At 55.7% G+C, this 25193-nt stretch overlaps 3 protein-coding genes across 6 annotated transcripts in view; all 3 read left to right on the plus strand.

The window, feature by feature from the left end:
* The window catches only part of TRIOBP (TRIO and F-actin binding protein), a 57632-nt gene extending 52904 nt beyond the window's left edge, over positions 1–4728 (plus strand). For all 4 annotated transcript variants that reach the window (XM_059082274.2, XM_067010164.1, XM_067010165.1 and 1 more), the window contains 5 exons: positions 82–241; positions 320–433; positions 1648–1734; positions 2495–2658; positions 4016–4728. In XM_059082274.2, the coding sequence (XP_058938257.1) occupies positions 82–241; positions 320–433; positions 1648–1734; positions 2495–2656 (523 nt within the window). In that variant the 3' untranslated portion in view covers positions 2657–2658; positions 4016–4728. The remainder of the gene's footprint in view (positions 1–81; positions 242–319; positions 434–1647; positions 1735–2494; positions 2659–4015) is intronic.
* Positions 4729–15508: 10780 nt separating this feature from the next.
* On the plus strand, positions 15509–17869 carry H1-0 (H1.0 linker histone). Its single transcript, XM_059081436.2, has one exon. The coding sequence runs from the start codon at positions 15661–15663 to the stop codon at positions 16534–16536; it is 876 nt and encodes a 291-aa protein (XP_058937419.2). The 5' UTR covers positions 15509–15660; the 3' UTR covers positions 16537–17869.
* Positions 17870–18361: 492 nt separating this feature from the next.
* Positions 18362–24580, plus strand: GCAT (glycine C-acetyltransferase). Its single transcript, XM_059080320.2, has 9 exons — positions 18362–18622; positions 20078–20208; positions 21451–21552; positions 22025–22171; positions 22741–22895; positions 23011–23093; positions 23296–23467; positions 23853–23974; positions 24253–24580. The coding sequence occupies exons 1-9, from the start codon at positions 18424–18426 to the stop codon at positions 24402–24404; spliced, it is 1263 nt and encodes a 420-aa protein (XP_058936303.1). The 5' UTR covers positions 18362–18423; the 3' UTR covers positions 24405–24580.
* Positions 24581–25193: the final 613 nt, after the last annotated feature.

The following is a 25193-nucleotide window of genomic DNA, read 5'->3' on the forward strand; positions in this document are numbered from 1 at the left end:
CTTTGAGTCTATGTGACCTGACCCAGCTTGGCAGAGGGCGAGAGAGCCCGAGCCATCCTTCCCCTCCTCTGCCCTGGGCAGGTCAGATGTGGAGGCACTGAAGCGGGAGCTGCAGGTGCTGTCAGAGCAGTACTCGCAGAAGTGCCTGGAGATTGGGGCCCTGACGCGGCAGGCGGAGGAGCGCGAGCACACGCTGCGGCGCTGCCAGCAGGAGGGCCAGGAGCTGCTGCGCCACAACCAGGTGGGCCTGGCCCCGCTGGGGTGGGGGTGGGGCGTGGGCATCCCGGCGCCCCTGCACTGACCACCCCACCCCTCCCAGGAGCTGCACGCCCGCCTGTCCGAGGAGATTGACCGGCTGCGCAGCTTCATCGCCTCACAGGGCGCCGGCAACGGCTGCGGGCGCAGCAGCGAGCGGAGCTCCTGTGAGCTGGAGGTGCGTCCACCCCTTGTGCCAGGCTGCCCGGCTGGTTCTTGGGGCCTGGGTGTGGGGAGTGCATCCAGACAGGCTGGGTCTGCCCTGTAGCCGGGAGAGGACGGGGCAGCTAGGAAGGACGCCTGCTGTGCACCCAGCACTACTGGGCTGACTGGGTGAAAGCCCTCCCATGGTGGGTCCTGCCACCCGCCTGCTGTGTGACCATGGCAAGTCACCTCACCTTTCTGAGCCCAGTGGCTCATCTGTAAAATGGAGCTAGCACCTCCCTTACTGGGAGAAGCCAGAGTGAAAAAATGTGTATGTGATCCCGGGGCCACCCTAGCCTTTTGTTGTTATTTAACAAAAATTTATATACAGCTTTACTCTGTGGCTGGCATTTCTGTAAGCCCTTGTATCTGCTAATTCATTGAAGCTTCCTAGCAGTCCTATGAGAAAGATGCCAGTACTGTTCCCATTTTATAGGTGAGGAAACTGAGACACAGGGAGGTCAAGTATCTTGCCCAAGGCCACATGGCTAGTCAGTATGAGAGCTGAGATTTGAACCAGGCAACCTGGCCCCAGAGTCTAAGCTTTTTTTTTTTTTTTTTTTTTTTTGGCGGTACGCGGGCCTCTCACTGTTGTGGCCTCTCCCGTTGCGGAGCACAGGCTCCGGACGCGCAGGCTCAGCAGCCACGGCTCACGGGCCCAGCCGCTCCGCGGCATGTGGGATCTTCCCGGACCGGGGCACGAACCCGTGTCCCCTGCATCAGCAGGCGGACTCCCAACCACTGCGCCACCAGGGAAGCCCCAGAGTCTAAGCTTTTAAGCCTCCTTCGTCCTGGCTGAACCTGTCTCCTCCTGGGTCAGGTCAGGGTAGCGGTACCTGCTCATCAGGGTTTGGGGAGGGGTTAGTGAGGAAGCCCAGCCCACTCTGGTTCACACTATGGCTTCTTTTCATGCTCTTTGCCCTGAGGTGGAGGGCCTGGCTCTGTGTTGAGGCCATAGCAGAGGTGACCGTAAGCTACCCACTCACATGGTATGGACAGGGTGAGAGAGCAGGGAGAAATCAGAGAGGACTTCCTGGAGGAGTCTGCTCCTGGGGACATGGGTCTTGGTGCAGGTTGGGAGCTGCATTCTAGGGGCCTGAGGCAGAGAGAAGCCATGCTTCAGAGCTGCGGTGAGCCAGGGTAGCTCTGGCCTCTGGCCCTGCATCAGCCTGGCACCTGTGACCCCAGGTGCTGCTGCGAGTGAAGGAGAATGAGCTGCAGTACCTGAAGAAGGAGGTGCAGTGCCTCCGGGATGAGCTCCAGATGATGCAGAAGGTGAGTCCCAGCCGGCCAAGGCGGGGCGTCAGCGGGGTGGGGAGCCCCTGGATCCAGCTGGGCCCCATCTTGTGAGCACCTGCTCTGTGCCGGCCACTCCTGGCCTCATCAGGCTCTTCCCGTGCCTCCCCACGTAGGTGTCACTATTCCCATTTACAGACAAAGAAACTGAGCCTAAGAAAGGTAAGTGACTTGCTCAAGGCCACATTTGCTTTTATTTAGTCAGAAAATATTTATTGAGCACCCACTATGTGCCCAGCACTGTGCTGGGTGCTGGGTGCTGGGTGACAGCCGTGGACAAGACCCAAACCCCTGCACGTGTGGAGCGTGCGTTGCAGTGAGGGATAAGCCGTGTTGCTGGGAGTTGGGGGACCAGGATTCGGGGCCCAGTCTGGCCCACCCTTGGTGCCACGTCCCTTTGTCACCCACTGCATGTTGGTGGCTCTGAAGTGTGTGTGAGCCAGACTCATGGAAGCGGCCCAAGCACTGGGCCAGGCTGACCTGGTTCTCCTCCCAGCCACTCACTGCTGTGTGGTCTCGGACAAAAGCTTCACCTCCCTGAGCCTCAGCTCTCATCTTGAATGGGATGAAAATGACGCTGAAACCTGTGTCACTGGGTGGAGCCGGGGGCCATCTAGGGGGGCCACCTGGAGGGAGGAGGCCAAGGGGGCAGTGGAGGGGCCTGGCTGCTTTGTGCCGGCAGGTGGGCAGGGCCAGGAAGGAGGGCTTCGTGACCTCACAACCCGTCCCCGCCCCCCAGGACAGGCGCTTCACGTCGGGAAAGTACCAGGACGTGTATGTGGAGCTGAACCACATCAGGACGCGGTCGGAGCGGGAGATCGAGCAGCTGAAGGAGCATCTGCGCCTCGCCATGGCCGCCCTGCAGGAGAAGGAGGCCGTGCGCAACAGCCTGGCCGAGTAGAGGTGGGCGCCCCGGGCGGGGCGGGGCCTGGAGGTGTGAGCTAAGGCCCATCCACACCTGACTCCCCCTGCCATCTGGGCCAGGGCACTTCTTTCTCCTCGCCTCCGTCTCCCTTTCTGTAAATGGGGACAGTGACACCAGCAGCTCGGGGTTGTCGTGGGGATCTGTCAGACTCAGCCAGAGGCTGCTTTGTAAACTTGAGCGTGTTTCTTCAGAGGTGGGCCAAGTGGGTTCAGGGTCTGATTTTCGCCCTGTCCCCACCACGTGACAGCGGGTGCTTCTTAACACAGAGCCACAGCCACAGCCCGAGCCGTCCACACCCCTCCTCGGGGCTGGCAGTGCCCTAACTGATCCGCCTGGGCCGGGGTGGCAAATCCGGTGTGGCCAGTCCCTCGTCAGACCCAGCAGCGCAGCACGCCTCACTAATCACCCACAGCGTTCCGTCCTCCCTGCTTCACACCCCAGACATCGCTGGAGGCCACGCTTTGCCCTACTTCTCACAGTCCTCCCTGACTTGGCAGAGTTTGAAACACTTTTATGATGTCTTTTCCTACTGCCCTGTCTACCTGCAGCTTCCGCTTTCTAACACATCCTTGGGGACTTCCTAAGGCACTCGGGAGAGGCCACCTTGTGGGCCAGCCTTGGGGAGAAGCCAGGAGGAGAGGATCTGGCCCAGCGTTTGGGGCCGAGAGGCATTGGAAGGACCTGCCAGCCACCCTTGCCTGGCCTAAGCCAGACTCCCGCACTCTTTTTTTTTTTTTATTGAAATGTAGTTGATTTACAATGTTGTGTCGGTTTCTGGTGTACAGCAAAGTGATGCAGTTATATACAGAAATACATACGTACATTCTTTTTCATTATATTTTATTGCAAGATATTGAATATAGTTCCCTGTGCTATGCAGTAGGACCTTGTTATTTATCTATTTTATCGATAGTAGTTTGTATCTGCGGATCCCCAACTCCTAATTTATTCCTCCCCCTCCGCCGCTTTCCACTTTGGTAACCAGAAGTTTGTTGTCTGTGTCTCTGTTTCTGTTTTGTAAGTAAGTTCATTTGTATCATTTTATTCAAGATTCCACGTATAAATGACATCATAAGATATCTGTCTTTCTCTTTCTGACTTACTCCACTTAGTATGATAATCTCTAGATCCATCCATGTTGCTGCAAATGGCATTATTTCATTCTCTTTTATGGCTGAGTAATATTCCACTGTATATATATATGCTTTATCCATTCATCTGTCAATGGACACTTAGGTTGCTTCCGTGTCTTGGCAATTGTAAATAGTGCTGCTCTGAACACTGGGGTGCATGTATCTTTTCTAATTAGTAGACTCCTCCACTCTTGTCTTCTAGATCCTCGTGGTCCAGCCCTGCTGCAGACCCCCAGCCCAAGGGGACCAATCGCCCTCCTTCCCTGCTGGATGGACGTCAGAAGCCAAGCTTTCTCCCCACCCTCTGTGGGCCGCACATGCACTCACACCCACTATACACACACACACACGCACACACGTCCACACACATACACATACACACGCACACTCTCTGCGTATCTGAGCGCGCCCCTAGCACTGGGTCTTACCTTGCACCTTCTTCAGGATTTTATATGTGAAGAGATTTTTATATAGATTTTTTTTTTCCTTTTTTTTTTTTTTTTTTTTTCCCCAAACACTTTATACTTTTTAAAAAGCAATTCCTGGTGGTGTGTGCCTCTAACACTGGCTCCCCCTGTGTCTCCAGACGCCTGCTTGGGCTTCTCGGCCCACAGCCCGGCCCGGGGTCTAGCGGAGGCCCAGCAGCAGCTATGGCAGGGTTGACTCTGCTGGGAGAGGCCGGGAGCCAGCCACCCTCTTTCTACCCTACCTCCCACTAACTACTTCCTGCCCTGGGGGGACCCACTCCCTGGGACTCTGGACGGAGGGACAGATGGACAAAGGGAGCCAGCAGCTGTCCCCATGGCCCCAGCCCCTCCTCCGAGGGGTGCTGGGCATGGATCTGCGGGGACCACCCCGTGCAGGCGTTTCTCTCCTGCTCCGTGAGCCTTCTTAACTTAATAAAATGTTTCGGCAGCTCTGGTGTCCTGGGTGGCTGGGCAGGGAGGGTAATGGAGGTTGGGGTTTCTTAAAGTGGCTTCACCACCCGCCCCCCTCAGCGCTCCACCCTTCCTGAAGGGGCAGCATGTGGGCTTCTGAGGGTGGGGTTGAGAATCTGGTTCCTCCACCAGGCTTTACAGCTCCACGTGGGGTTTGCAGACCAGCAGGAACAGCGGTGACACCAGGGAGCTAGTTAGAAACACCAAGTCCAGGCCCCGCCCTGACCTACTGAGTCAGGATCTGCACTTTAACAGGGCCCCTCGGTCTGAGAAGCCCGGGAGTGGGCGCTGGGCCCAGCCTTGGAGGGAGGAGGCTTTGTTAAAGTGCAGATCCAAAGCTGAGGCTTTGCGGGTGATTGACCTTGGCAGGCCACGCCCCTCTCTAAGAGCCTTCATCTGCTTCTCCATCAGATAGGTACCTTTCAGCCCCAGGCCTATGTTGAGGCTGTGCCCAGAGGGCTTCTCCAGCCCTGGCAGGGTTGGGGGCGGGAGCAGTGGACGTGGCCACCCCAGGCCCATCAGGCCAGGAGGCCTCATCCCTGCTGGCTGGCTGTGCTGCTCGTGGCTCCACGTGGGGCTGAGACGAGGCCCCAGTTCCGAGGTACCGCCAGTGCAGCCTGGGCGCTCCGATTTGCAGGGCTGTGGCGAAGGTGGTGATGATGAGGGGATAGCTTGAGCCGGCCCCACGCTCTTCTCGTTAACCCTCGGGCACCTCCTCCGGGCTGGGCACTGGGTGTATAGAGTTGAACAAGAACTGGCCCTACCCCGCACCGAGGCCACAAAAACAGGTCACATTGGGTTGGGTCCCGGAAGGCTGTGGGAACCCAGAGGAGACCCCCAACCCAGCCCGCAGGTTGAAGAGGGTTTTTGGAGGTGGCTTTGGAATATGACTCTTCTAGATGGAAAAATCAGGAAGGGCATTTCAGTTCCAAGGGAACAGCATAAGCAGATGCCCTGTGAACTTCCCTGGTACGTTCAGGGAATGACCCGCAGGGGAGTAAGCTTGTGGGGTGTGGGGGAAACGTGCCCTGTTCCCTTGCCAGTGATGGGTTTAGCAATGAGCATGGGATGCGTTGCAGTTCCAGCCAATGAGATGCCAGGGAAAGTCTTGGTTGGGGTGGAGGACTGGAGGGGGTCCATCTGGAAAGGTCTGCCTTGCTCTTAAAAAGGAGCACAAGGAGGGAGTCCCCTGGCGGCCCAGTGGTTAGGACTCCACGTTCTCACTGCCCAGGGCCCGGGTTCCATCTCAGGTGGGGGAAATAAGTTCCCACAAGCCGCATGGTGCAGCCAGAAGGGGGGGGTGGGCACAAGGCAGGGAGGCCTCTTTCTCTCAGCCTTTGGACGCTGCTGGATGAAGTCCCCACGTTGCCACCATCTCGCCTCACTAATATGCTAAAAATGGCCAGCAGAAAGAAAAAACCAGGGCCCCGAGCCATCAAATCACCCAGGCTTGGCACTGCCCTGCCTCAGGACTTCTTGTCTCATAAGGAGCATCCCACGGGCAGCCCCAGAATCCAGCTGGTTGAGTCCAGTGCCCTGCGCATCCTCACCATGCTCTGTTGTTGTCTCCCACCAGCACCCCCAGACCTCCCTCGAGTCCATCCTCTGTCTTCATGACTCCCTCAGCCCGAGTCGGGCTGCCTGTGTAGCACCTGGGCTATGGGAACGTCCTCCTCACCGGCTCCCTCCCACACCACCCTCTCCTCAGGCAGGGCTGCCTGGACAAACCGAAAAATCAGGCCAACCTATGAACACGTGCCCCACCTCAACCATTTAAAAACAATGAGAGTTCACTTCCACCCCACCCCACTACAAAACAGCTCAAATGAACAGGACTAATGATACCAGTGTCTGAGGATATGCAAAACTGGAATTTTCACGAACTGCTTGTGGGAGTGTTCTTGGTACTAGCACTGAGGAACTGTTGGCTTTTTTTTTTTTTTGGCCGCACTGTGCACTATGCGAGATCTTAGAAGTCCCAGCAGTCTTATAAAGTTAAATACGCACCTACCCTGTGACCTAGGATTTCCACTCCTGCATATACACCCAAGAGAAATGAGTGCTTAGGTTTATAAAATGACTAGTACAAAAATATTCATATCAGCCTTACTCATAGTAACCCAAATCTGAAAACAATACACATGTCTATCAACGGTAGAATGAATAAATAAATGGTGGCATCTTCATACATTAGAATACTATACTGCAATAAAAAAGAATTATGAGGACTTCCCTGGCTGTCCAGTGGTTTAGACTCCGAGCTCCCACTGCAGGGGACATGAGTTGGAGCCCTGGTCCAGGAAGATCCCACATGCCACGGAGCAACTAAGCCCGTGTGCCACAACTCCTGAGCCCGCGTGCTGCAACTACCGAAGCCTGCGCGCCTACAGCCCGTGCTCCACAGCAAAAGAAGCCACCGCAATGAGAAGCCCTCACACTGCAACGGCGAGTAGCCTCCGCTCGCCGCAACTAGAGAAACCCCGCGCGCAGCAACGAAGACCCAACGCAGCCAAAAATAAATAAAATAGATAAATAAATGCAAAAATCCAAAAAAGAGAGAGAGAGAGAGAGAAATAACAGCAGGTGTGGTTGGCGTAAGTGCTTAGAGATGCTCAAAACCTCTCTGGAAGGAGTCACACGTGTGCACACGCTCATGCACTCGTGTGCGCGCCCACACACATGCATACACGTGCACACACACAGCGTGAGAAAACGCAGGGGGAGAGGGGCCCTGGACATGCCAGAACCTGGAACGGCGGTTGCCTGGGGAGCGGGCTGGAGGGTAAGTGATGGGGGGGGAGGGATGCTTATTTCCACGTTAGATGCTTTTCTGAATTGTTTCCCAGGGGCGTGTGATAGCTAATCGCAAATAAACAAAAGCTTAAAAAATAATAAAATTGTCCCAAAGGAACACGGTATGGGAACGGCAGAGCTGAAGCCAAGCCCGGGGTTCAATTTCTGGTTCTGCTGCATACTTGCTCCAATCACCCTCTGAGACCTTGACTGATAAATGGGATTCAGTGAGGTCACGAGGGCACCACTTCTGTGCACGCCAGTCACAGCGGCCGTGCCCACCGAGGGGCAGCTGTTATCATTGCCGTTAACGGCCCGGTCAGACCTGTTCCAGACACCTGAGTGACACAGATGTGAAGGACACACCCTCCCCCCCGACCGAAGACAGCTCCAGGGAGGGCCAATGTTGCAACTGACCCAGCCAGAGGAGCCAAGGCCGCCTGGGGGGAAAGGTGACACCCACACTGAGTCTCCGGGAGACAAAGGTGAAGAAGGGCGCTCCAGGCTGGGGGAGCAGGGCAGGCACACCGGGAGCCACGCCCCGTAAACAGAGGTGTAGACGCGTGCTGTCCTGAACACCTGTGTGCGCTCCTGCCCCATACTGTTCACGCCCACACACGCTCCCCTGCTCACACTTCCAGCCTGCGCAGGTGTCCACACACGCTCCAGGGGCTTGCAGGTGGGCCGAGCGTGGAGGCAGCTTGAGGCTCAGGGGTGCGGGCTGGGGACAGACTGCTGACTACCTGTGTGACCCCAGGCAAGTCACTTAACCTCTCTGGGCCTCAGTTTCCTCACTTCTAACCTGGGGATAATAACAGTCCTGACCTCGTCAGGACGTGGTAAGGATTAAATGAGGCAGTTCCTGTAGGGTGCTGAGAACACTGTTGAATACATATTCACTGTTATGATTTCTAAAACACACTCAATGATACATTAATATCATTACACTGTGTTCATATTTCATAGACTATGTTAATGTTTTACTAAATGCATGCTTCGTGGTATGCATTTATATGTATTTTATGTATGCATACACACAAGCCTGTAGGCACCCACCACACGTCTCATGTATGCCTACATGCTCGTGCGTATGTGCGGATACAGCACACTCAAACACACACACCTGTCTGCACACATGCACCTTCTCTACGTGCCCACTTCACCTCTGCCCTCTCCTCCCAAGTTAAATATGCACACAGGGCAGTGAGGCAGGTGGTCTGAAAGGTCGCCCCAGCCCGAACAAGGCCAGTCTCCCAGGCCCCAGCTGCCCTGTCAGACCCGCTAAGAGTAGACCCAGACTGATGAGAGGCCAGGAACCACATTCCAGAGCCACTGAGTCACAGGCCACTGCTCTGCACGGAAAGAAGGCTCCAGGGTCACGGCGTGTGACCCTGCGCTCAGCGCAGTGCCTGGTGTTGAGCAGAAGCCCCATCTCTTGGTGAGATTTGACTATGTGAACAAATGGTTACCTATTGTATGAAACTGAGGATAGAGTTGTCCTGGGATTGTATATTTCATCTTCGTCTCCCCTCTGAACTGTGAGTTTCACAAAGATGGGGCTCGTGTCCGATATGTCTTTGTTCCCAACACCCAGTCCAGATTCTGGTATAGATTGGTCATCAGTGAGTGAATTAGTTAGGATATGTTTGGCTGTGAGTGACCATAGAGTAGCTTAAACAAGAAAGATATTTATTTGTCTTATCTGGAAAAGTCTGAAAGGAGGGATCACAAGCTGAGCTGAGTCAAAGTGTCTGGGATCCAGCCTCCTTATATATTTATATCTAGGACCTAGACCCCATCCTACACAGCCTTCATTCACAAATGCACCTCATGGTCCAAGATGGCTGCTCTAGGTCCAGTCAACACATCTGCATCTCAGTCAGGAACCTGGGGATCATTCTGGCTGCTCCCTCACCTCCAACAAGGAACCCTTTAGGGGGTCCTGTAGACTTGTCATCCTAAATATTTCTCACATCTGCCCCTTCTTCCGGCCTCCACTGCCACCCCTTTAGCTCAGTACCTGGCTCGCTGAGATGGCCCGTAACGGTCTCGCCACCCTCACTCTGCTCTTCCCAAATCCATCACCCAAACTGCAGCCTGTGAGAAGCAGTGGTCTCAACCAGGTAAAGCTGAAGCTGCACATATTACACCAGGACACTTGCAGGAGGAAAGTCACAGCTACATTGTCTGGAAAGCAAGAGGCTGGAAACAACCTAAATATCCAACCCAAACAGTAGTGTATTCGTTTCCTAAAGCTGCTGAAACAAATTGTCCCAAATTTGGTGGCTTAAAAGAGCACAAATTTATTACCTTACAGTTCTGGAGGTCAGAAGTCCAAAAAGGGTCTCACTGAGCTAAAATCAGGTGTGTGTTCCTTCTGGAGGCTCTGGGGGAGGATCTGGATTTTGCCTTTTCCACCTTCCAGAGGCAGCCTGCATTCCTTGGCTTGTGGGCTCTTTCCATCTCAAAAGCCCACGGTGATCCACTCTTTCACAACACCATCTCTCTGGTTCCTACTCTTTTGTCTCCCTCTTCCCCCACTTAAGGACCTTTGTGATTACATTGGGCCCCCCTGGATAATCCAGGGTAATCTCTCAGCTCAAGGTCAGCAACCTTAACTCCACCTGCAACCAATATCCCTCCTTGCCATGTGACAGAGCATACACACGGGTTCCAGGGATGAGGGCATGGACAGGTCTGGGAGCCATCTATCACAGTAGCACGGAGAGAAACTGCAGCCTCTTCCTACAGTGGAACATACCACATTCTGAGAGAGATTCACTGTGAAGTTGGCCTCGCTGGAGCCTTAGGGTCTCTGCCTTGCTCAAGTCCCCTTGCAAGGCCCTGAGAGGGATCCTAGCAATATGGGTCAGACAGTTCATTAGTAAAAATATGTTTCTGGATGTCATGATCTTTGTGGTATTTATTAGCTTTAAAAAAAAAAGATTTGTTTTGAGTTCTTTTCTCATTCTAAATATAAACTCACTTTTTACCTAATATTCTATTACTGTATTTTTATTTACTGGCCACACCCATGTGGTTTGTGGGGTCTTAGTTCCCCGAGCCGGGGCCCTCAGCAGTGAAGGTGTGGAGTCCTAACCATTGGACTGCCGAGAAATACCCTATTATTGCATTTTTTAAAAAAGGACTTCAAAAATTGTATAACTGTTAGGTCCTACAAAATCAGTAGGTGCTCTGACCACTGAGCGACAGCTGCTTGCTCCAACGTGATGACTCTCAAAAATACACTGAGTGAAAGAAGCAAGTCACAGAAAAAAACACCCATGATATGCTTCCATTTGTATACAGTCCAAAGCCAGGCAAAACTGAGCTATACAGTAGTGTATGGGGTTAAGTTCACATATGGAAAAACTATAAAGAAAAAGGAGAGAATTGCTTTACAAATTCCAGGATAGAGGTCACGGAGATATGGTCAGGGAGGGGGACACAGGGGGCTTCCGAGGGACTGATGATGATTCTCATGTGAACCTGAGCAAGGGAAACAGTTGTCTCCATATTGGTTTTAGAATTGTATTACATTGCATAATCTCTTGCATGGATGATGTATGTCATAATTTAAATTTTTATTTTAAAATAACTGGGTTAATTATTTTAAGAAACAAAATTTTAAGCTTAAAATTCTGTAGTGGCTTCTGAGTGCACTCAGAACAAAATCTACACCCCTTGCCGTGGCTTCAAGCCGCATGTACTCCAGCCGGCTCTTCGGTCTAATGGCATCTCCTTCCACACTCCTCATCCTGTCTCCATCCAGCCACACAGCCTCCCCGGCACTTGATGTACATAAGCCTGCCCATGACCCCCTTCCCAGGCCCCAATTCTCATTCTTATCTGCACTTGACACAATCACAATTTGTAATGATATCAATGCTGTCTCCCCAGTGGGCTCTGAGCCCCAGGAGACCAAGCTGGGTCTGGTCTGTTCACACCTAGCACTCAGCCAAAGTAGAGGGTCCTTAAGTGGGGGAAGAGGGAGGTAGAAGATCTCTCTCCTTGAACTCCAGACTCAGGATTCTTCCATTTACCTGACTTCTCACATCTCCACTCACACAGCTGGGAGGCATCTCAAACCGACCCCGGCCAGAACTCTCAAACCCTCAGTCTTCCCTGCCTCAGTTAACGACAGCTCCATCTTCGCCTGTTCAAGCCAAAAATCCGTGGGGTCCTCCTGGGACCTGACCACTTCCCATTCCCTCCACTGCTGCCCCCTGGGCCAAACTACCATGATCGCTCACCTGGATTACTGCAACAGCCTCCCAACCCTGCTCCTGTCCTTGCCCTCTGCAGCTTCTCTTCCACACAGTAGCCAGAGTTGACTATGATTAACTATTTTTTAAAATAAATTTATTTATTTTTGGCTGCATTGAGTCTTCGTTGCTGCACACGGGCTTTCTCTAGCTGCGGCGAGCGGGGGCTACTCTTCACTGCAGTGCGCAGGCTTCTCATGGCGGTGGCTTCTCTCATTGCGGAGCACGGGCTCTAGGTGTGTGGGCTTCAGTAGTTGCAGCACGTGGGCTCAGTCGTTGTGGCACATAGGCTCAGGAGTTGTGGCGCACGGGCTTTGTTGCTCCGCGGCACGTGGGATCTTCCTGGACCAGGGCTCGAACCCGTGTCCCTTGCATTGGCAGGCGGATTCCTAACCACTGCGCCACCAGGGAAGTCCCTGGACTTCTTTATTTAGTCTATTGCTTATCTATCTTCTCCACTAGAATGTCAGCTCCACAAGGGCAGGGATCTCTTGTCTCTTGTTCACAGCCCTATCCCAGTGCCTGGCACATATCAAGTGAACACCTTAGAGTTTCAAAGGCCAGAATGAATGCATGTCTGTAGTGGGAAGGTCATTGGCTTGGGAGTCTGTCATCTGTCACCCTCCTTCCTCCAGGTTGACCCACCTTGGACAAGTCATTTAGCCATCATAGACATCCTCTCTGAAAAATGGAGATGTTATGTATCCCTTGAATGTGCTAAGTAAATGCAGGCACATTCACACATGCATATTAGTAAAAACAGGACCCCTGGCATTCGAGTGCGATTTACGCTTTTCCATACAGGATTTCATTTCACCCTCACACCAACCCCAGAGGTAGGTAGAGCCCCTTTTTGATAGGTGAAAACACTGAGGCCTCTTTTGACAGGTGAAAAAAACAGCAGAGAGGCCTGGGCCCCTCCCTAAGTTAATGAACAGGCGATGTCTAACCCCCTCCCCACGCCTGGGGCTGCCCGGCCGTTCCGAGGCTCGAGAGGGTCCCAGGCGGGTCTCAGTGAGGGTCTGGCCATCGGGGGACTACATTTCCCAGGAGGAATTGCCCGCAGCTCTGTGGCTCCCGAATTTTTAAAGGGCTCGCGTTAAATGGGGCGGAGGGAGTTCTGCCGTCTGCCGGCTGGTAAACGGCTCTAAGCTGGGTGGGGGACCCGAGACCGTCCTGCGAGGGTACGTGGGCCGGGCCGGGCCGAAGTCAAGAAGCCCCCCGAGCTCTGCAGGGTCAGCGAGGCAAGGTGAGGCCAAGCCAATCTGGAGGCAGCCTGTCCTCTTCGTGCCCACCTCGGCCTCGGACTCTATGCCCAACTCCCGGAGAACCGCTCCCAACACCCCCCTTCCCCTCCAGTTCTCCCGAACTGGGGGAGGGGCGGTGAATCTCGTCGCCAGCGGGGAGAAGAGCTGTCCCCCGGCAGTAAAAGCCCCCGAGACCCCGAGGCGACCCCTCCCTCCATTTCTGGCTTCAGTTCTGGGAGAGAATTTACAGGTTGCTGGGATGGGCGGGGACTCGGGATGTGAGAGCTACAAAGGGAAGTGAAGGCCTGGGGGCGCCGGGGGCTGAGCCTCGCAGTGCGCCCCCCCATCCGTCCTTCGTAGTCCCGTGGCCTCCACAGTAGATGAGGGTGATGGGGGGAGTGATCGCGTTACCTGCCTCCCCAGGCAGGAGGCGCAAAGGATCGAGAAACGGGTGGAGAGCGCTGTGCAAATAAATTTATTTCATCATGGTGCCACTGGATTCGTTCAGTCCTTATTTTTAGACACCCAGGGACCTGGGATGAGGGGATGACATGTCTCTGGGAGCACAGGTTGAAACGACATCTCGGACCTGGGGCTGACTACGTGGATGCCTATTTTCCCATCAAGATCTTAGTGGGAACCAGAAGAATTGTCTTTGAAAATAACCAAAGCAAACCCGCCAGAATGTTGTGTTTTCCAAACAGGAAACTTCGGGGTAATTGACAACATCCAAATGAGAAGGTTGACCTTTTAAACTAACCTGGCCTTTCCTGGCTTCTCTTCCCCGCTTGTGACACCAAAATAAGCCCGGGAGAAGGCATCCCATACCGATACCGAGTCTCAGGACTCCCCCTCCCCTTTCCCAATCATTTGGATTAATCCATCCCTTGGTGTGTGTGTGTGTGGGGGGACCCATTAATTTCCCTGGCCTCAGAGACTCCCAAGTCCAGTAGGAGCCCTTCCCCCAACATCTCCCAGTTACGACCAGTCCCCCCCATCTAAACCTTCCAACCCTTCCCCCCACCCTCCTCCTCAATAGCTGGTGTCTGCAAACAGCTCCGGGACCGTACAGGAGAGCCGCTTTCATAATTCTGACCAGCTATAAACCCCCACTACCAGCGTATTAAGTGAAGAGTGGCCGCCTCTTTGCTTAGGGAATAAAAGCGAGCTGTTGAGGGAGGACGCTCAGAGAGCGAGCATCCTAGAATCTCAACCCAGGGCCCCTGCCAAGCGGGCCCCTGCGGGACCTTGCACGTGAGTAGGACTTCTGTTGCAGACAAGGGGTCCCAGGAACTCTGGGGTCCCATCTGCTGGCCTCTAGACCGCTAAAGCCCCTCTGAGCCCCCAAGGTTCTCTACAGATGGTGGCGCCCCTTGCTTTCCTCATCTATACCTGCCAAGCAGCACGGGAAAAGATGTATACATTTTAACAAAGACATCGCATCTTCCCAGCAAAATGGCGGTGGTCCGGGCCACGGCTCCCTGAACAACTCACACTTTCCGAGGATTAGTCAGGACTCAAGCAGCGCGACCCCCTCCTCGACCTCCCCGCCAGAGCCCCATTTTCCCAAGCTCCCAAAGCTCTCAGGGCCTCTCCTCATCGCAGGGGCCCCCAAGACAGTCTTTGGTTAGAGCCTGCGGGGCAGCTCCTTCATTGTGGACCGCCCCCCTCACTGCCTTCAGGGAGCCTTGGGAGGGGGACTGGACCCCCCAGGCTGGGCCCTAGGGGTAGGGGCAGCGAGCTCTGTCTCTGACACCCCCAAATTCCTAGGCTGAGGGAGGACCATAAATGAATTCTCAGTTAGAACATATGGAGGATGTGGGGGTCTTTGAGGAGAAGAGGCGACTCGGAGACCCCTCCTCATTCCCTCAGGGGACCCAGGCAGCATTCGGGGTTCGGTCTCAGGAGAGAACCTCGACGCAGAGGTCAGGGGGCGCGCTGGGGGAGCGAAGACAGAGGAGGGGGAAGGGACAAAGTTTGAAAGTGCCCTTCCAACTCTTCCAGGGAAAGTTTGCTTAGGGGCCCCATGGACAGAGAGAGGGTAGAGGTGCGGGGGGCCCGGTGGCGGGATGACCCCCGAGAGGTGACCGGACCCCGGGGGAGGGACCCCTCCCCCCTGTCCCGGCTCGGCCCGGCTGGGAGTCGCCCAGCTCGGGGCCGCGTGTGTTAGTTGGGGCCGCTTTCGGGCCGCTCCGCCGGGCTGGGGGGTCCCGCCGCGGGCCGGGAGCGGGGTCCCCGGTAGCCCCAGGGGGGAGCTTTGCTACGGGGGGTTTCCCGCACCGGGGCTCCCCGGCCCCGCGGAGCCAGCCCCCGGCAAAGGGGAAATGTGCCGGCGCGCCAGCGGTCCTTGGCGCCGTTTGGGGCGCGTGGCGGGCGCGGGGGGCGGCGGCCGGGCCGGCGGGACGCCCGGTGGGGGAGCCCAGAGAGCCAGGCAGCGGCCCCGGGCGGCGGCGGGGAGCGGGAAGGCCCGGGCCGGGGGGAAAGGTCGGATTTGCTCAGCGGAAGAAACACAGATGGCGGCGGCGCGGCGCCATTCCGGGCCGGGAGCAGGCAGCCAGCAGCCCTGTCCTCACCGCGGTCCGCCCGCCGCCGCTAAATACCCGGATGCGCCGCCCGAGCGCCAGACGCGGAGCTGGGAAAAGAGAGGCAGAGGAGGCGGAGGCGGAGGCAGACCCGGGCGCCGAGACCTACCGACAGACCGGCGGGGCTGGGCCACGCAGACCCGGCCCAGCGAGTTCCCCCCGCGACTCGAGCACGGTCCCCGAGAGCCGGCCTCGGACTGGCCTGGGAGCCAGAGGCGCCAGAACAGATCCCGAATCAGGCTTTCCTGGGCTTCCGACGAGGGCTGGCCCTTCGGAAGGTGCCTTCTTCAACAGCAGGACCAGGCAGGCCACCATGACCGAGAACTCCACATCCACCCCTGCGGCCAAGCCCAAGCGGGCCAAGGCCTCCAAGAAGTCCACAGACCACCCCAAGTATTCAGACATGATTGTGGCTGCCATCCAGGCGGAGAAGAACCGTGCTGGGTCTTCGCGCCAGTCCATCCAGAAGTACATCAAGAGCCACTACAAGGTGGGTGAGAACGCTGACTCCCAGATCAAGTTGTCCATCAAGCGCTTGGTCACCACTGGGGTCCTCAAGCAGACCAAAGGAGTGGGTGCCTCGGGGTCTTTCCGGCTGGCCAAGAGCGACGAGCCCAAGAGGTCAGTGGCCTTCAAGAAGACGAAGAAGGAAGTCAAGAAGGTGGCCACGCCAAAGAAGGCCGCCAAGCCCAAGAAGGCTGCCTCTAAAGCCCCAAGCAAGAAGCCCAAAGCCACCCCAGTCAAGAAGGCCAAGAAGAAGCCAGCTGCCACGCCCAAGAAAACCAAAAAACCCAAGACTGTCAAAGCCAAGCCAGTCAAGGCATCCAAGCCTAAGAAGGGCAAACCAGTGAAGCCCAAAGCCAAGTCCAGTGCCAAGAGGGCCGGCAAGAAAAAGTGACAATGAGGCTTTCCTTGTGGACACTCCTGCCTGTCTCCTATTTTCTGTAAATACTTTTCTCCTTTCTTCTCTCTGATCCCCATCTGCAACCCTTTGCCCCCTTTCCTTCTGACTTTATAAAGAGACAGTTTGTATTCCTCCGAAATTAGGGAATAATTCATTTTTCCTTAACCAATGATGCAAGGACAGCAACAACAAATCTCATCTCTGTAATGATGAGAATGTACTTATATTTTGTTATGTTGATTTGTTACTAATATGCTTATGGGTTTGGGGATTTGGGTGGGTTTGTGTGTTTCGTTTAGTTAGATGAAGGTAAAAGTCGGGGGGAGGGGGAGGGGGAGAATGGGCAAGGCGGCTTCTTGTGGCTAGATGACAGCGAGCCCAGGAATTGTAAGGTTTGTAGGAATACCTATGAGGCCATCGAGTTTTCTTTAAGTTGAGCACTGCTTGTGAGAGTTTCAGAACCTAGGCGCGGAGGAGAGGGGTGGCAGCAGCTGGACGGCAGAGGAGGGAGGTGGAAAAAAAAAAACCTCTCTAGGCTGGCTTCCACCTCCCAGTGGTGAGCAGTGGGGCGTCCAAATCCAGTTTCCTTGTCACTTCTGTTAAGTCTGCCCCAGTGGCCTCCCTATTGTCCTAGGGACGTGGAGGGGGTTGAAGTGACAGCTGGTGCGAGAAACTGTGGCTTCTCTTAGTCAGCTGGAAACTAGCCACTGGGGGTGGGGGGTGGTCTCTGGCTTCCAAAAGTCTCCTGTTAAACAGGAGTGGAAACTCTGGGGGAAGGGTGGAGAGTCATTCAGCCAAGTGCCTCAGTGTGCCCTGTTGAAACTTGGGTTTTTCCACACAATTGGATTGTATCCTAGGAGGACCTTTGTGCTTTTCCCCTGATTTTTGGTTCCTCCTGTACGAGAGGTGGCTTTGCTTAGCAGCCTGGTGGGGCTCCAGCCCTGCCGCCCACCACTTAAAAACCTCCCGACCTCTTTACTTCCGAGTATTTTGTAAGTAGTTGTAGATGGGGGAGGAGGGGAGGGAGGGGAGTGGACAGTAAGACATACTGCAGTGGACTTTGAATTGCTAAGTAGTTTTACAGAGCTAGGTCTGTGTGTATGTGTGTGTATATGTATATATACATATCTAGGGCTAGTATTTAGTTTCACACCCGGGAGCTGGGAGAAAAAACCTGTACAGTCGTCTTTCCCTTGTTTTAATAAAATAGAAAAACGCGCAATTGCGCGTCCCACCCACCCTCCCCCGCCTCCTTTTTGTTTGTAAAGAAGTGTTATTTGTGTCTGGAAGAATTTGCTGTCCTTGTAATTTTCAAACTTTAAAATAAAATTGAAAAAAAAAAAAAAAACCTGAGTGATGTGTCTTTTCATACTTCTAAGACTGGAGGAAAATGCGGAGCAATTGGACTGGCGAGCAGTGGGGGAAATCTGGGGGCCTTTGCACCTGAGAATCGGGGAGAGTTCCAAGAGCTCGACAGAACCCGGGAAACGCTAGGGCCGGAGCGCAAGGAATATGCCTCAGTCTGCTTCTAGGTGTCTGCTTCCGGCGTCCAGAGGGCATCCCCTAACCTTCCGAGAGGTGGGTGTGGAGGCAGGGCATGGGAATGGGGTGGGGGGTCTGGTGGGCCCGGCCATGACTTGCCTTCCAACCCCCGTCGCCTCCCCTCCCCCCACACGGACAGCTCCAGTCTCAACTTACAAATCAATCCACTTTCGTTCTCTGCAGATCCCGCCAGGCCCCGCCCGCCTATCCCGGGGTCTGCTTCTCCTGCCCCGTAGCTGAGCCCTTCTCACTCCTATTGGCTGCCGGAGCCCGGCCCCCGCCACGTGATCAGGCCGCGGCCGCAGTGCGCAAGGCCGGGAGCGGGCAGGCGAGGTGGGCATGATGTGGGCTGGCCGCGTCCTCCGCGCTGCGCTCTCCCGGGTCCCCCAAGGCCGCCGCGCGCAGTCAGCGCTGGCTCAGCTGCGTGGCATCCTGGAGGAGGAGCTGGAAGGCATCCGCGGAGCTGGCACCTGGAAGAGCGAGCGGGTCATCACGTCCCGTCAGGGGCCGCGCATCCACGTGGACGGCATCTCCGGAGGTAACTCCCCCTCCTGGGAATCCTCAGACCTGGCCGGGTGTTCGAGGGCCGTTCTGAGGCTTTCGCTGAAATGGAGGTCCTGGAGGCAGTGGGCGGGCGGGAGCGCACACGTAGCCGCTGGACCCTTTCCCAGCAGGCGGACTTGCCGCTTCCCACAGTTAACTCTAACCTGGTTAGACCAGTTTCCACGGAGGCCCTTTGAGCACCTTTTCGGCTTAGATGGCAGGGCTGGATCGATCCAGCCCTATGAAAACGTGAGAAACAGAGATAGACAGCTGGCTCCCACCGTACCGCTTCAAGGAAGGGTGGTGGGAAGGTGGCAACAAGAAATCCCGCATTTCTGGAGCTGCTGCTTTGTTCAGGCTTCTCCTAATGGCTGCATGTGGACTCCTGCAAACGTCAAAACGTGGGAATGACTGATCCCGTTTACAGACGAAGAAGCTGACGCTCAGAGATGTGAAGTGGCTTGCCTAAAAGCCCCCAGCTAGCTGCAGGCAGAGCTGGGCTTTGGTCTAGATCTTCTGGTATATTGGAGCTGGAAGGTCAGCTAGATGGCCATAGAGACCAACTTCCTGGCCAAAATCACAGGGAGCAAGGGGCTCGAGGGCTGCTGCAGAAGCCACACCAGGAATTGGCCCGCCAGGCCTCCCTGGTTTCTGTCTCATCAGTGGTCACTGCCCATCTTGTCTGTGCCAGGCCCCAGGTGGGTGCTGGTTACAAACAGGCCCCCCGGACTGACTGCCTTCTGCCAAGGAAATAGGCACGGAATCCTGGGTGCTGTTGTGCTCATTTGAAAAACAGAGGTTCTGGGGATTCTCTGCCTTTCCCCAGGGAAGCTTGGAGCAGGTCAAAAAATGGGAAGTGAGGAGCCCTAGGTTCTCATCATGTTTTTGCCTCTCCCAAGCTGAGTAAACCTTGCCCTCTTGAAGCCGTAGTTTCCTCCCCGGGTCACCTGTGTTCACGTTGGGCTTTGTAAGTCAAGGGTCAAGGTGCATGCAGTTCTGTACCAGGCAGCAAAGTCGACTGTGTAGAGTTTGAGGACCAAGGCAGGCGTCTGGCGCAGCCCTCTTCTTTTACCCACGAGGAAACCAGGGCCCAGATGAGGGGTTGCTGGTGGTCTTCAGGGACAGAAGAAGCCAGTGAGGAAGGGCTGGTTCCTCTGGGTGTATGTGATCCAAAGCCAGAGTTTAAACTTCTCATCCTTCAAGGCGCAGCTCTGAGAGTGCTTTCCTAACCCTCCCTCTCCTGTAGCTGTTGGATTTGGTGCTTCCAAGGGTCTCCCAGCTCCCCATCCTGGCCTCTGCCCCAGAACAGACCATACTGTGTGGTAGTTGCCTCCTCAAGGGTGAATCCAGGTTCATGTCCTCTCTGAGTCCCCAGGGCCTGGTCCTGACACCTTTCCAGGCCCTTCTTGGCCCTGAGCTGCTGTGTCCGTTCCCCCGTCCTCCACCTCAGGAATCCTTAACTTCTGTGCCAACAACTACCTGGGCCTGAGCAGCCACCCCGAGGTCATCCAGGCAGGTCTGCAGGCCCTGGAGGAGTTCGGAGCTGGCCTTAGCTCTGTCCGCTTCATCTGTGGCACCCAGGTACACAGTAGGTGTTGCCCGGGCCGGGGACGGGCGGGGAAGGAAGGGAGGTGGTCCCCAGCGTTGGGTACTGACCCCAGATGTCTGCTTCTGCTGTTAGCAGGGTTAGTTTAGGCAGCGGAGCTCATCCCACCAGAGCTGTCCACTGGAAAGGCTGGGTTCGGGCTTCTGTTTTGCTGTGAAGCGCTGGGCAAGAAACTTTCCCTCTCTGAACATCCATTTCCCCACCTGCAAAACAGAGCTCCTTACACCTGTTCCTCTTCGGGAAAGGAAGAAGAGAAGGCAGGGACTGAAATGAAGGTTTCCTGAGTTATTCTGCCTGATCTCAGTTCCCAGCACCATTTACTGGTTCCGGTACTGTGGGCAAGTGTCTTAACTTCTCTGTGCCTCAATGCCTTCATTGGTAAAGTGGGGATAATTTTACTTAACAAAATTATCCCAAGTGAAAGAGTTAATACATGTAAAAATGCTTAGAACAGTGCCTGGCACATAGTAGTATGCAATAAATGTTGGTTATTAATTTTATTTTGTAAATGTTACAAAGTGAACTTTTATAAACATGAAACAGTGCTTGCTATGTGTCAGGTGCTATGTTAAGAACATTACAAATATTAACTCATGTGTATAATAATCCTAAGTGATAAGTGCTGTTTTTGCTCCTGTTATAGGGGTGAGGACACTGAGTCCCAGAGAAGTTAAGTGACTTGCCCAGGGGCACACAGCCTGTTGTGGTGGGATTTGAACCCAGACGGCTTGTAGCTCAAGAGTCAGTGCTTCCGAGTCCTTGTGATTATTATTACTTGTCCTTTCAGAAAGGTTGAAGGTGAAATGAATGGAACTCTTGGCTCCCATCCAGGGCACTTTAGACTGGACAGCTTTCAAATCTAAGAAATGGAGGCCCAAATGAACGTAGAGTTACTTACGTAATCTTCGTTTTTGCCAGTGAGCAACAAAGGCACTCGGTTTGATATCGGGGAGACACATCTTCCTTTGTCGTTAGCACCCATAATTCTACCATCAAACCCCCATTATAAAACGAAGACCCAACCAGGAAGAAGAGCACCCAGTGGGCCCCTAATTCCTCCGTGGGAACCACGTGCCAGATTCCTGCTGGCTCTGGGTGAACCTTGTGGTGCAAAAAGTAGGAGGAGGATCTATCTGTGGTCCTGTGAGCCTCTGTCCCCAGGGCTTGTCCCAAGTGGCCCAGAAGGCAGTAACCCTTGTTTCACTCACTTACTTCAGAGCATCCACAAGGATCTAGAAGCAAAGATAGCCCGCTTCCACCAGCGCGAGGACGCCATCCTCTATCCCAGCTGTTTTGATGCCAACGCCGGCCTCTTTGAGGTGTGTGAGGCCACGGGCGGGAGTTGGTGAGACCTGCGAGGCTGTGGGAGGCTTGGGAGCGTGCAGTGCGGAGACCTTGGCAGGATGCCTGTACCACACCTAGAGGCTCCAGGGTCTATTTCTTATGGAGGTCAAGGTTGGGCCAGTAGGTCTCCAGGGGGAATCCTGGGGCTTATAAGGAGGCCAGCTTCCAGGGCATTTGGAGGATAACCTACTTCAGCTGGAAGGCTGAGGGTGTTAGGGGCCACACATTCACCAAACATGTTCACGCCTCCTTTGGCTAGAGCAAAGCCCCTGATACAGCCCAGTCCTGGGGCTCTGGGGACCAAGACAGAGGCAGGGGGCTCCTGGCCTCCCTGCCCAGGAGAGTGCCCTGGTTGGCAGTGAAGTATTGATTCAGGGAGGAGTCATGAGGGAGGGAGAACCCCAGGGTGGTTGGGTGATGGCTCTACTCCTAACTGCCTTCTGCCAGGCTCTGCTGACCCCGGAGGACGCAGTCCTGTCGGATGAGCTGAACCATGCCTCCATCATCGATGGTATCCGTCTGTGCAAGGCCCACAAGTACCGCTACCGCCACCTGGATATGGCCGATCTGGAGGCCAAGCTGCAGGAGGCCCAGGTGGGGCAAGGCCTAGTGGTTCTAGGGGCCAGGACTGGGCTTATCCTCAGTCTCGCTGCCGTACCCAGCACTCCCCCCGCCCGCACCCCCCGGTGAAGGAAGCGAGGCTTACGGGGGCCAACTCCTCACTCACAAGCAAACAGCCTGAAAGTTCGAAACAACCAAGATTTGAACCCAAATCCTCAGACCCAAAGCTTTATTCCGTTGCACGATACTGCCTTGGGTTTTAGTAAGCACCTTATGCGTGGCAGGCCCCTGCTAGGCATAAGTGGGGGGTGAGCTTATGGGCAGAACTGGCCACACCCCATCCTGCCCTCGGGGAGAGGAGACTGTGACATCCTTCCGGCCCAGTGCTGAGTGTGGCTCCAGACCGCCCTGGAAGAGGTGCGGAAAGCTCAGAGAGGCCCCAGTGAAGGAGAGGATGTACCAGCCTCAACGTGGTGGTGCTTACGTGCTCACCTCTATGCTGGGCACGGGGTGAGCTGAGCCTTTAGAGCCCCGAGTAGCCCAGAGAGTGAGTGGTTTGGCCCAACTCAGGAGACCGGCTACCTTCTGTATCTTCCCTGCAGAAGCATCGGCTGCGCCTGGTGGCCACCGATGGGGCCTTTTCCATGGACGGCGACATCGCACCCCTGCAGGAGATCTGTTGCCTTGCCTCTCAGTACGGTGCCTTGGTCTTTGTGGACGAATGCCACGCCACTGGCTTCCTGGGGGCCACAGGACGGTGAGAGCACATGGCACCTGAGGTGGGTGGGAAACCGGGAGGCCAGCCCCCAAGCCCAGTCCATGATCCTGGGCACTCAGGTGGCCAGTGGTGGCAGTGGCAGCTTCCCTTGCAGGGGCACAGATGAGCTGCTGGGCGTGATGGACCAGGTCACCATCATCAACTCCACGCTGGGGAAGGCGCTGGGCGGAGCATCAGGTGCCTACAGGCTTGTGCCCCTGGGCTCCCCTCATCTACCTGCAGGGCCCTGGAAGCGTCTCGGGGAAGGTGGGGAGGGGAGACCTGGGGCTGCAGGGGAGAAGACAGCGGGGACTGTCCTCTCAGGAGGGGCATGGGGTAAGCTCTGGCTCCTGGCCTCTGACTGCCACCCCCCCATCTCCACCTCTGTCCTTGTTCTCAGGGGGCTACACTACAGGGCCTGGGTCCCTGGTGTCCCTGCTACGGCAGCGTGCCCGGCCCTACCTCTTCTCCAACAGTCTGCCACCTGCTGTCGTCGGCTGTGCCTCCAAGGCCCTGGACCTGCTCATGGAGAGCAACGCTGTCGTCCAGTCTATGGCGGCCAAGACCCAGCGGTGCGGTCTCGGGCAGGGGGGGGGGGGCAGCGGGGGTGAGGAAGCTGGTGAGGGCCTGCCCTGCGCGCCTGCGTAGGCCCTAGCTCCCTGCCTACGGGCTCTGCCTCTGCCCACCCCACTTCCCCAGCGGCTTGCACTGGGACGCGGCTCTCTTAGCCAAGGGCTGCCTGCTTGCCCACCTCCCTCTTCTCTCTGCCTCTTCCTTCCATTTCCTGGCGCATTTCTCTGCAAACACTCCCCATCTGCCTCGCGGGGTCTGCATCTCTGTCTTTGTTGGTCCCTCCTGCAGACTTGGCCACACACCTTGGGTCACATGCCCATCAGGAGAGGGTGTGATTGCTCCGCAGCCCCCCAGCTCCCTGTGACACCCGATTTGTGCCCACAGATTCCGCAGTAAGATGGAGGCTGCTGGCTTCACCATCTCGGGAGCCAGTCACCCCATCTGCCCTGTGATGCTGGGTGATGCTCGGCTGGCCTCTTGCGTGGCGGATGACATGCTGAAGAGAGGTAAAGGGGGCCGGGGCATGAGGAGTGGCTGTGGGTCCTAAAAGAAAAGGAGGGAGCCCCTAGACTGTGAATACCCCCCTTCCCCCTGCCTACTACCCCTCTTAGACCAGCTGTCTGTCCAAGCTTGAAAACCCTAGGCCATGGGGCAGTCCCATGTCTGAGATCTTGGACAGCTCCCTTCTCCTCTGTGGTCCTCAGGAAAGGAGGAGCTATATATCACGCCCCAAAAGCCTGTCTGGCTCTGGTGAGCCCCAGGTTGACTCTCTCTACCCTCCCAGGCATCTTTGTCATCGGGTTTAGCTACCCTGTGGTCCCCAAGGGCAAGGCCCGGATCCGGGTCCAGATCTCAGCGGTGCACAGCGAGGAGGACATTGACCGCTGCGTGGAGGCCTTCGTGGAGGTGGGGCGGCTGCACGGGGCAGTGCCTTGAGTCCTGGGTAGTGGCAAGCAGAGCGAAGGTCCCCCTCCCTCCACAGTGACAGAGAGGGGGGACTTTGACCAGCCCAGGCCGGAGGCTGTGAACTCTGTCAGTTCTGGGGCCAGGCTGGGGTGAGGCCTGTGCTTGTGGCTGTGAGTGTGAAGTAACAGTGTGGAAATTGGCTGTGACGTGTTGGTCTGCTTTATTCTCTCGGAGCAGCCCCAGTCTTGCGCTGGTCGATGAATCAGGCAGGAGCTGGGGCTCTGAGGGCCAGCTCCTGAGGACTGTAATAGATCTCAGAGCTGACCACCTCCCCCAAATTAAGATGGGACCCAGGCAGCTCGGGTGATAGAGGCTGGAGCCACTGTTGGGCTCAGTTGGATTCTTTCCCGCTGTAGAGGCGGCTGAGCCCCAGCCCTGCAGGCCCCTTCCCGTGCCACCCACCCGCCTACTCTGCAGCCTTGGTGGACACCTCGTCCTCTGCTCCACATCCAAAGGATGGCCTACAGCTGCCCAGATAAGAAGGGGCTGGGCGCCCAAACCCATGCTTGGCAGAAGCAGGAGATTCAGCCCCAAAGGAAGGAATGTCTGTCGCTACTGGAGAGGCCCCCGATGGTCTGGAACTCTGTGTTCTAGCCCACTTTGTTCCTGCCTCTGTGGCCTTAGGCAGGCCCCTCCCCCGTGTGTGCCTCAGTTTCCCCCGCTGTACCAAGAGTGGCTGTTACATTGGTATCGGGGCCTTTCCATTTCCGTATTCCCGGGGCCTGCTGGCCTGAAGATCAGCCGCCAGGGGGCGTAGCG

Source organism: Kogia breviceps, chromosome 12, assembly GCF_026419965.1.
Source record: "Kogia breviceps isolate mKogBre1 chromosome 12, mKogBre1 haplotype 1, whole genome shotgun sequence".
Classification (NCBI taxonomy): domain Eukaryota; kingdom Metazoa; phylum Chordata; class Mammalia; order Artiodactyla; family Physeteridae; genus Kogia; species Kogia breviceps.

Excerpts from the sequence above, each read along its gene's own strand:
- GCAT (XM_059080320.2), top strand. The coding sequence starts at position 18,424 with ATGATGTGGGCTGGCCGCGTCCTCCGCGCTGCGCTCTCCCGGGTCCCC. Across the intron at positions 18,623-20,077 it reads CGTGGACGGCATCTCCGGAG|GAATCCTTAACTTCTGTGCC; the intron begins GTAACTCCCCCT and ends CCTCCACCTCAG. Across the intron at positions 23,975-24,252 it reads GGATGACATGCTGAAGAGAG|GCATCTTTGTCATCGGGTTT; the intron begins GTAAAGGGGGCC and ends CTACCCTCCCAG.
- H1-0 (XM_059081436.2), top strand. The coding sequence starts at position 15,661 with ATGCGCCGCCCGAGCGCCAGACGCGGAGCTGGGAAAAGAGAGGCAGAG.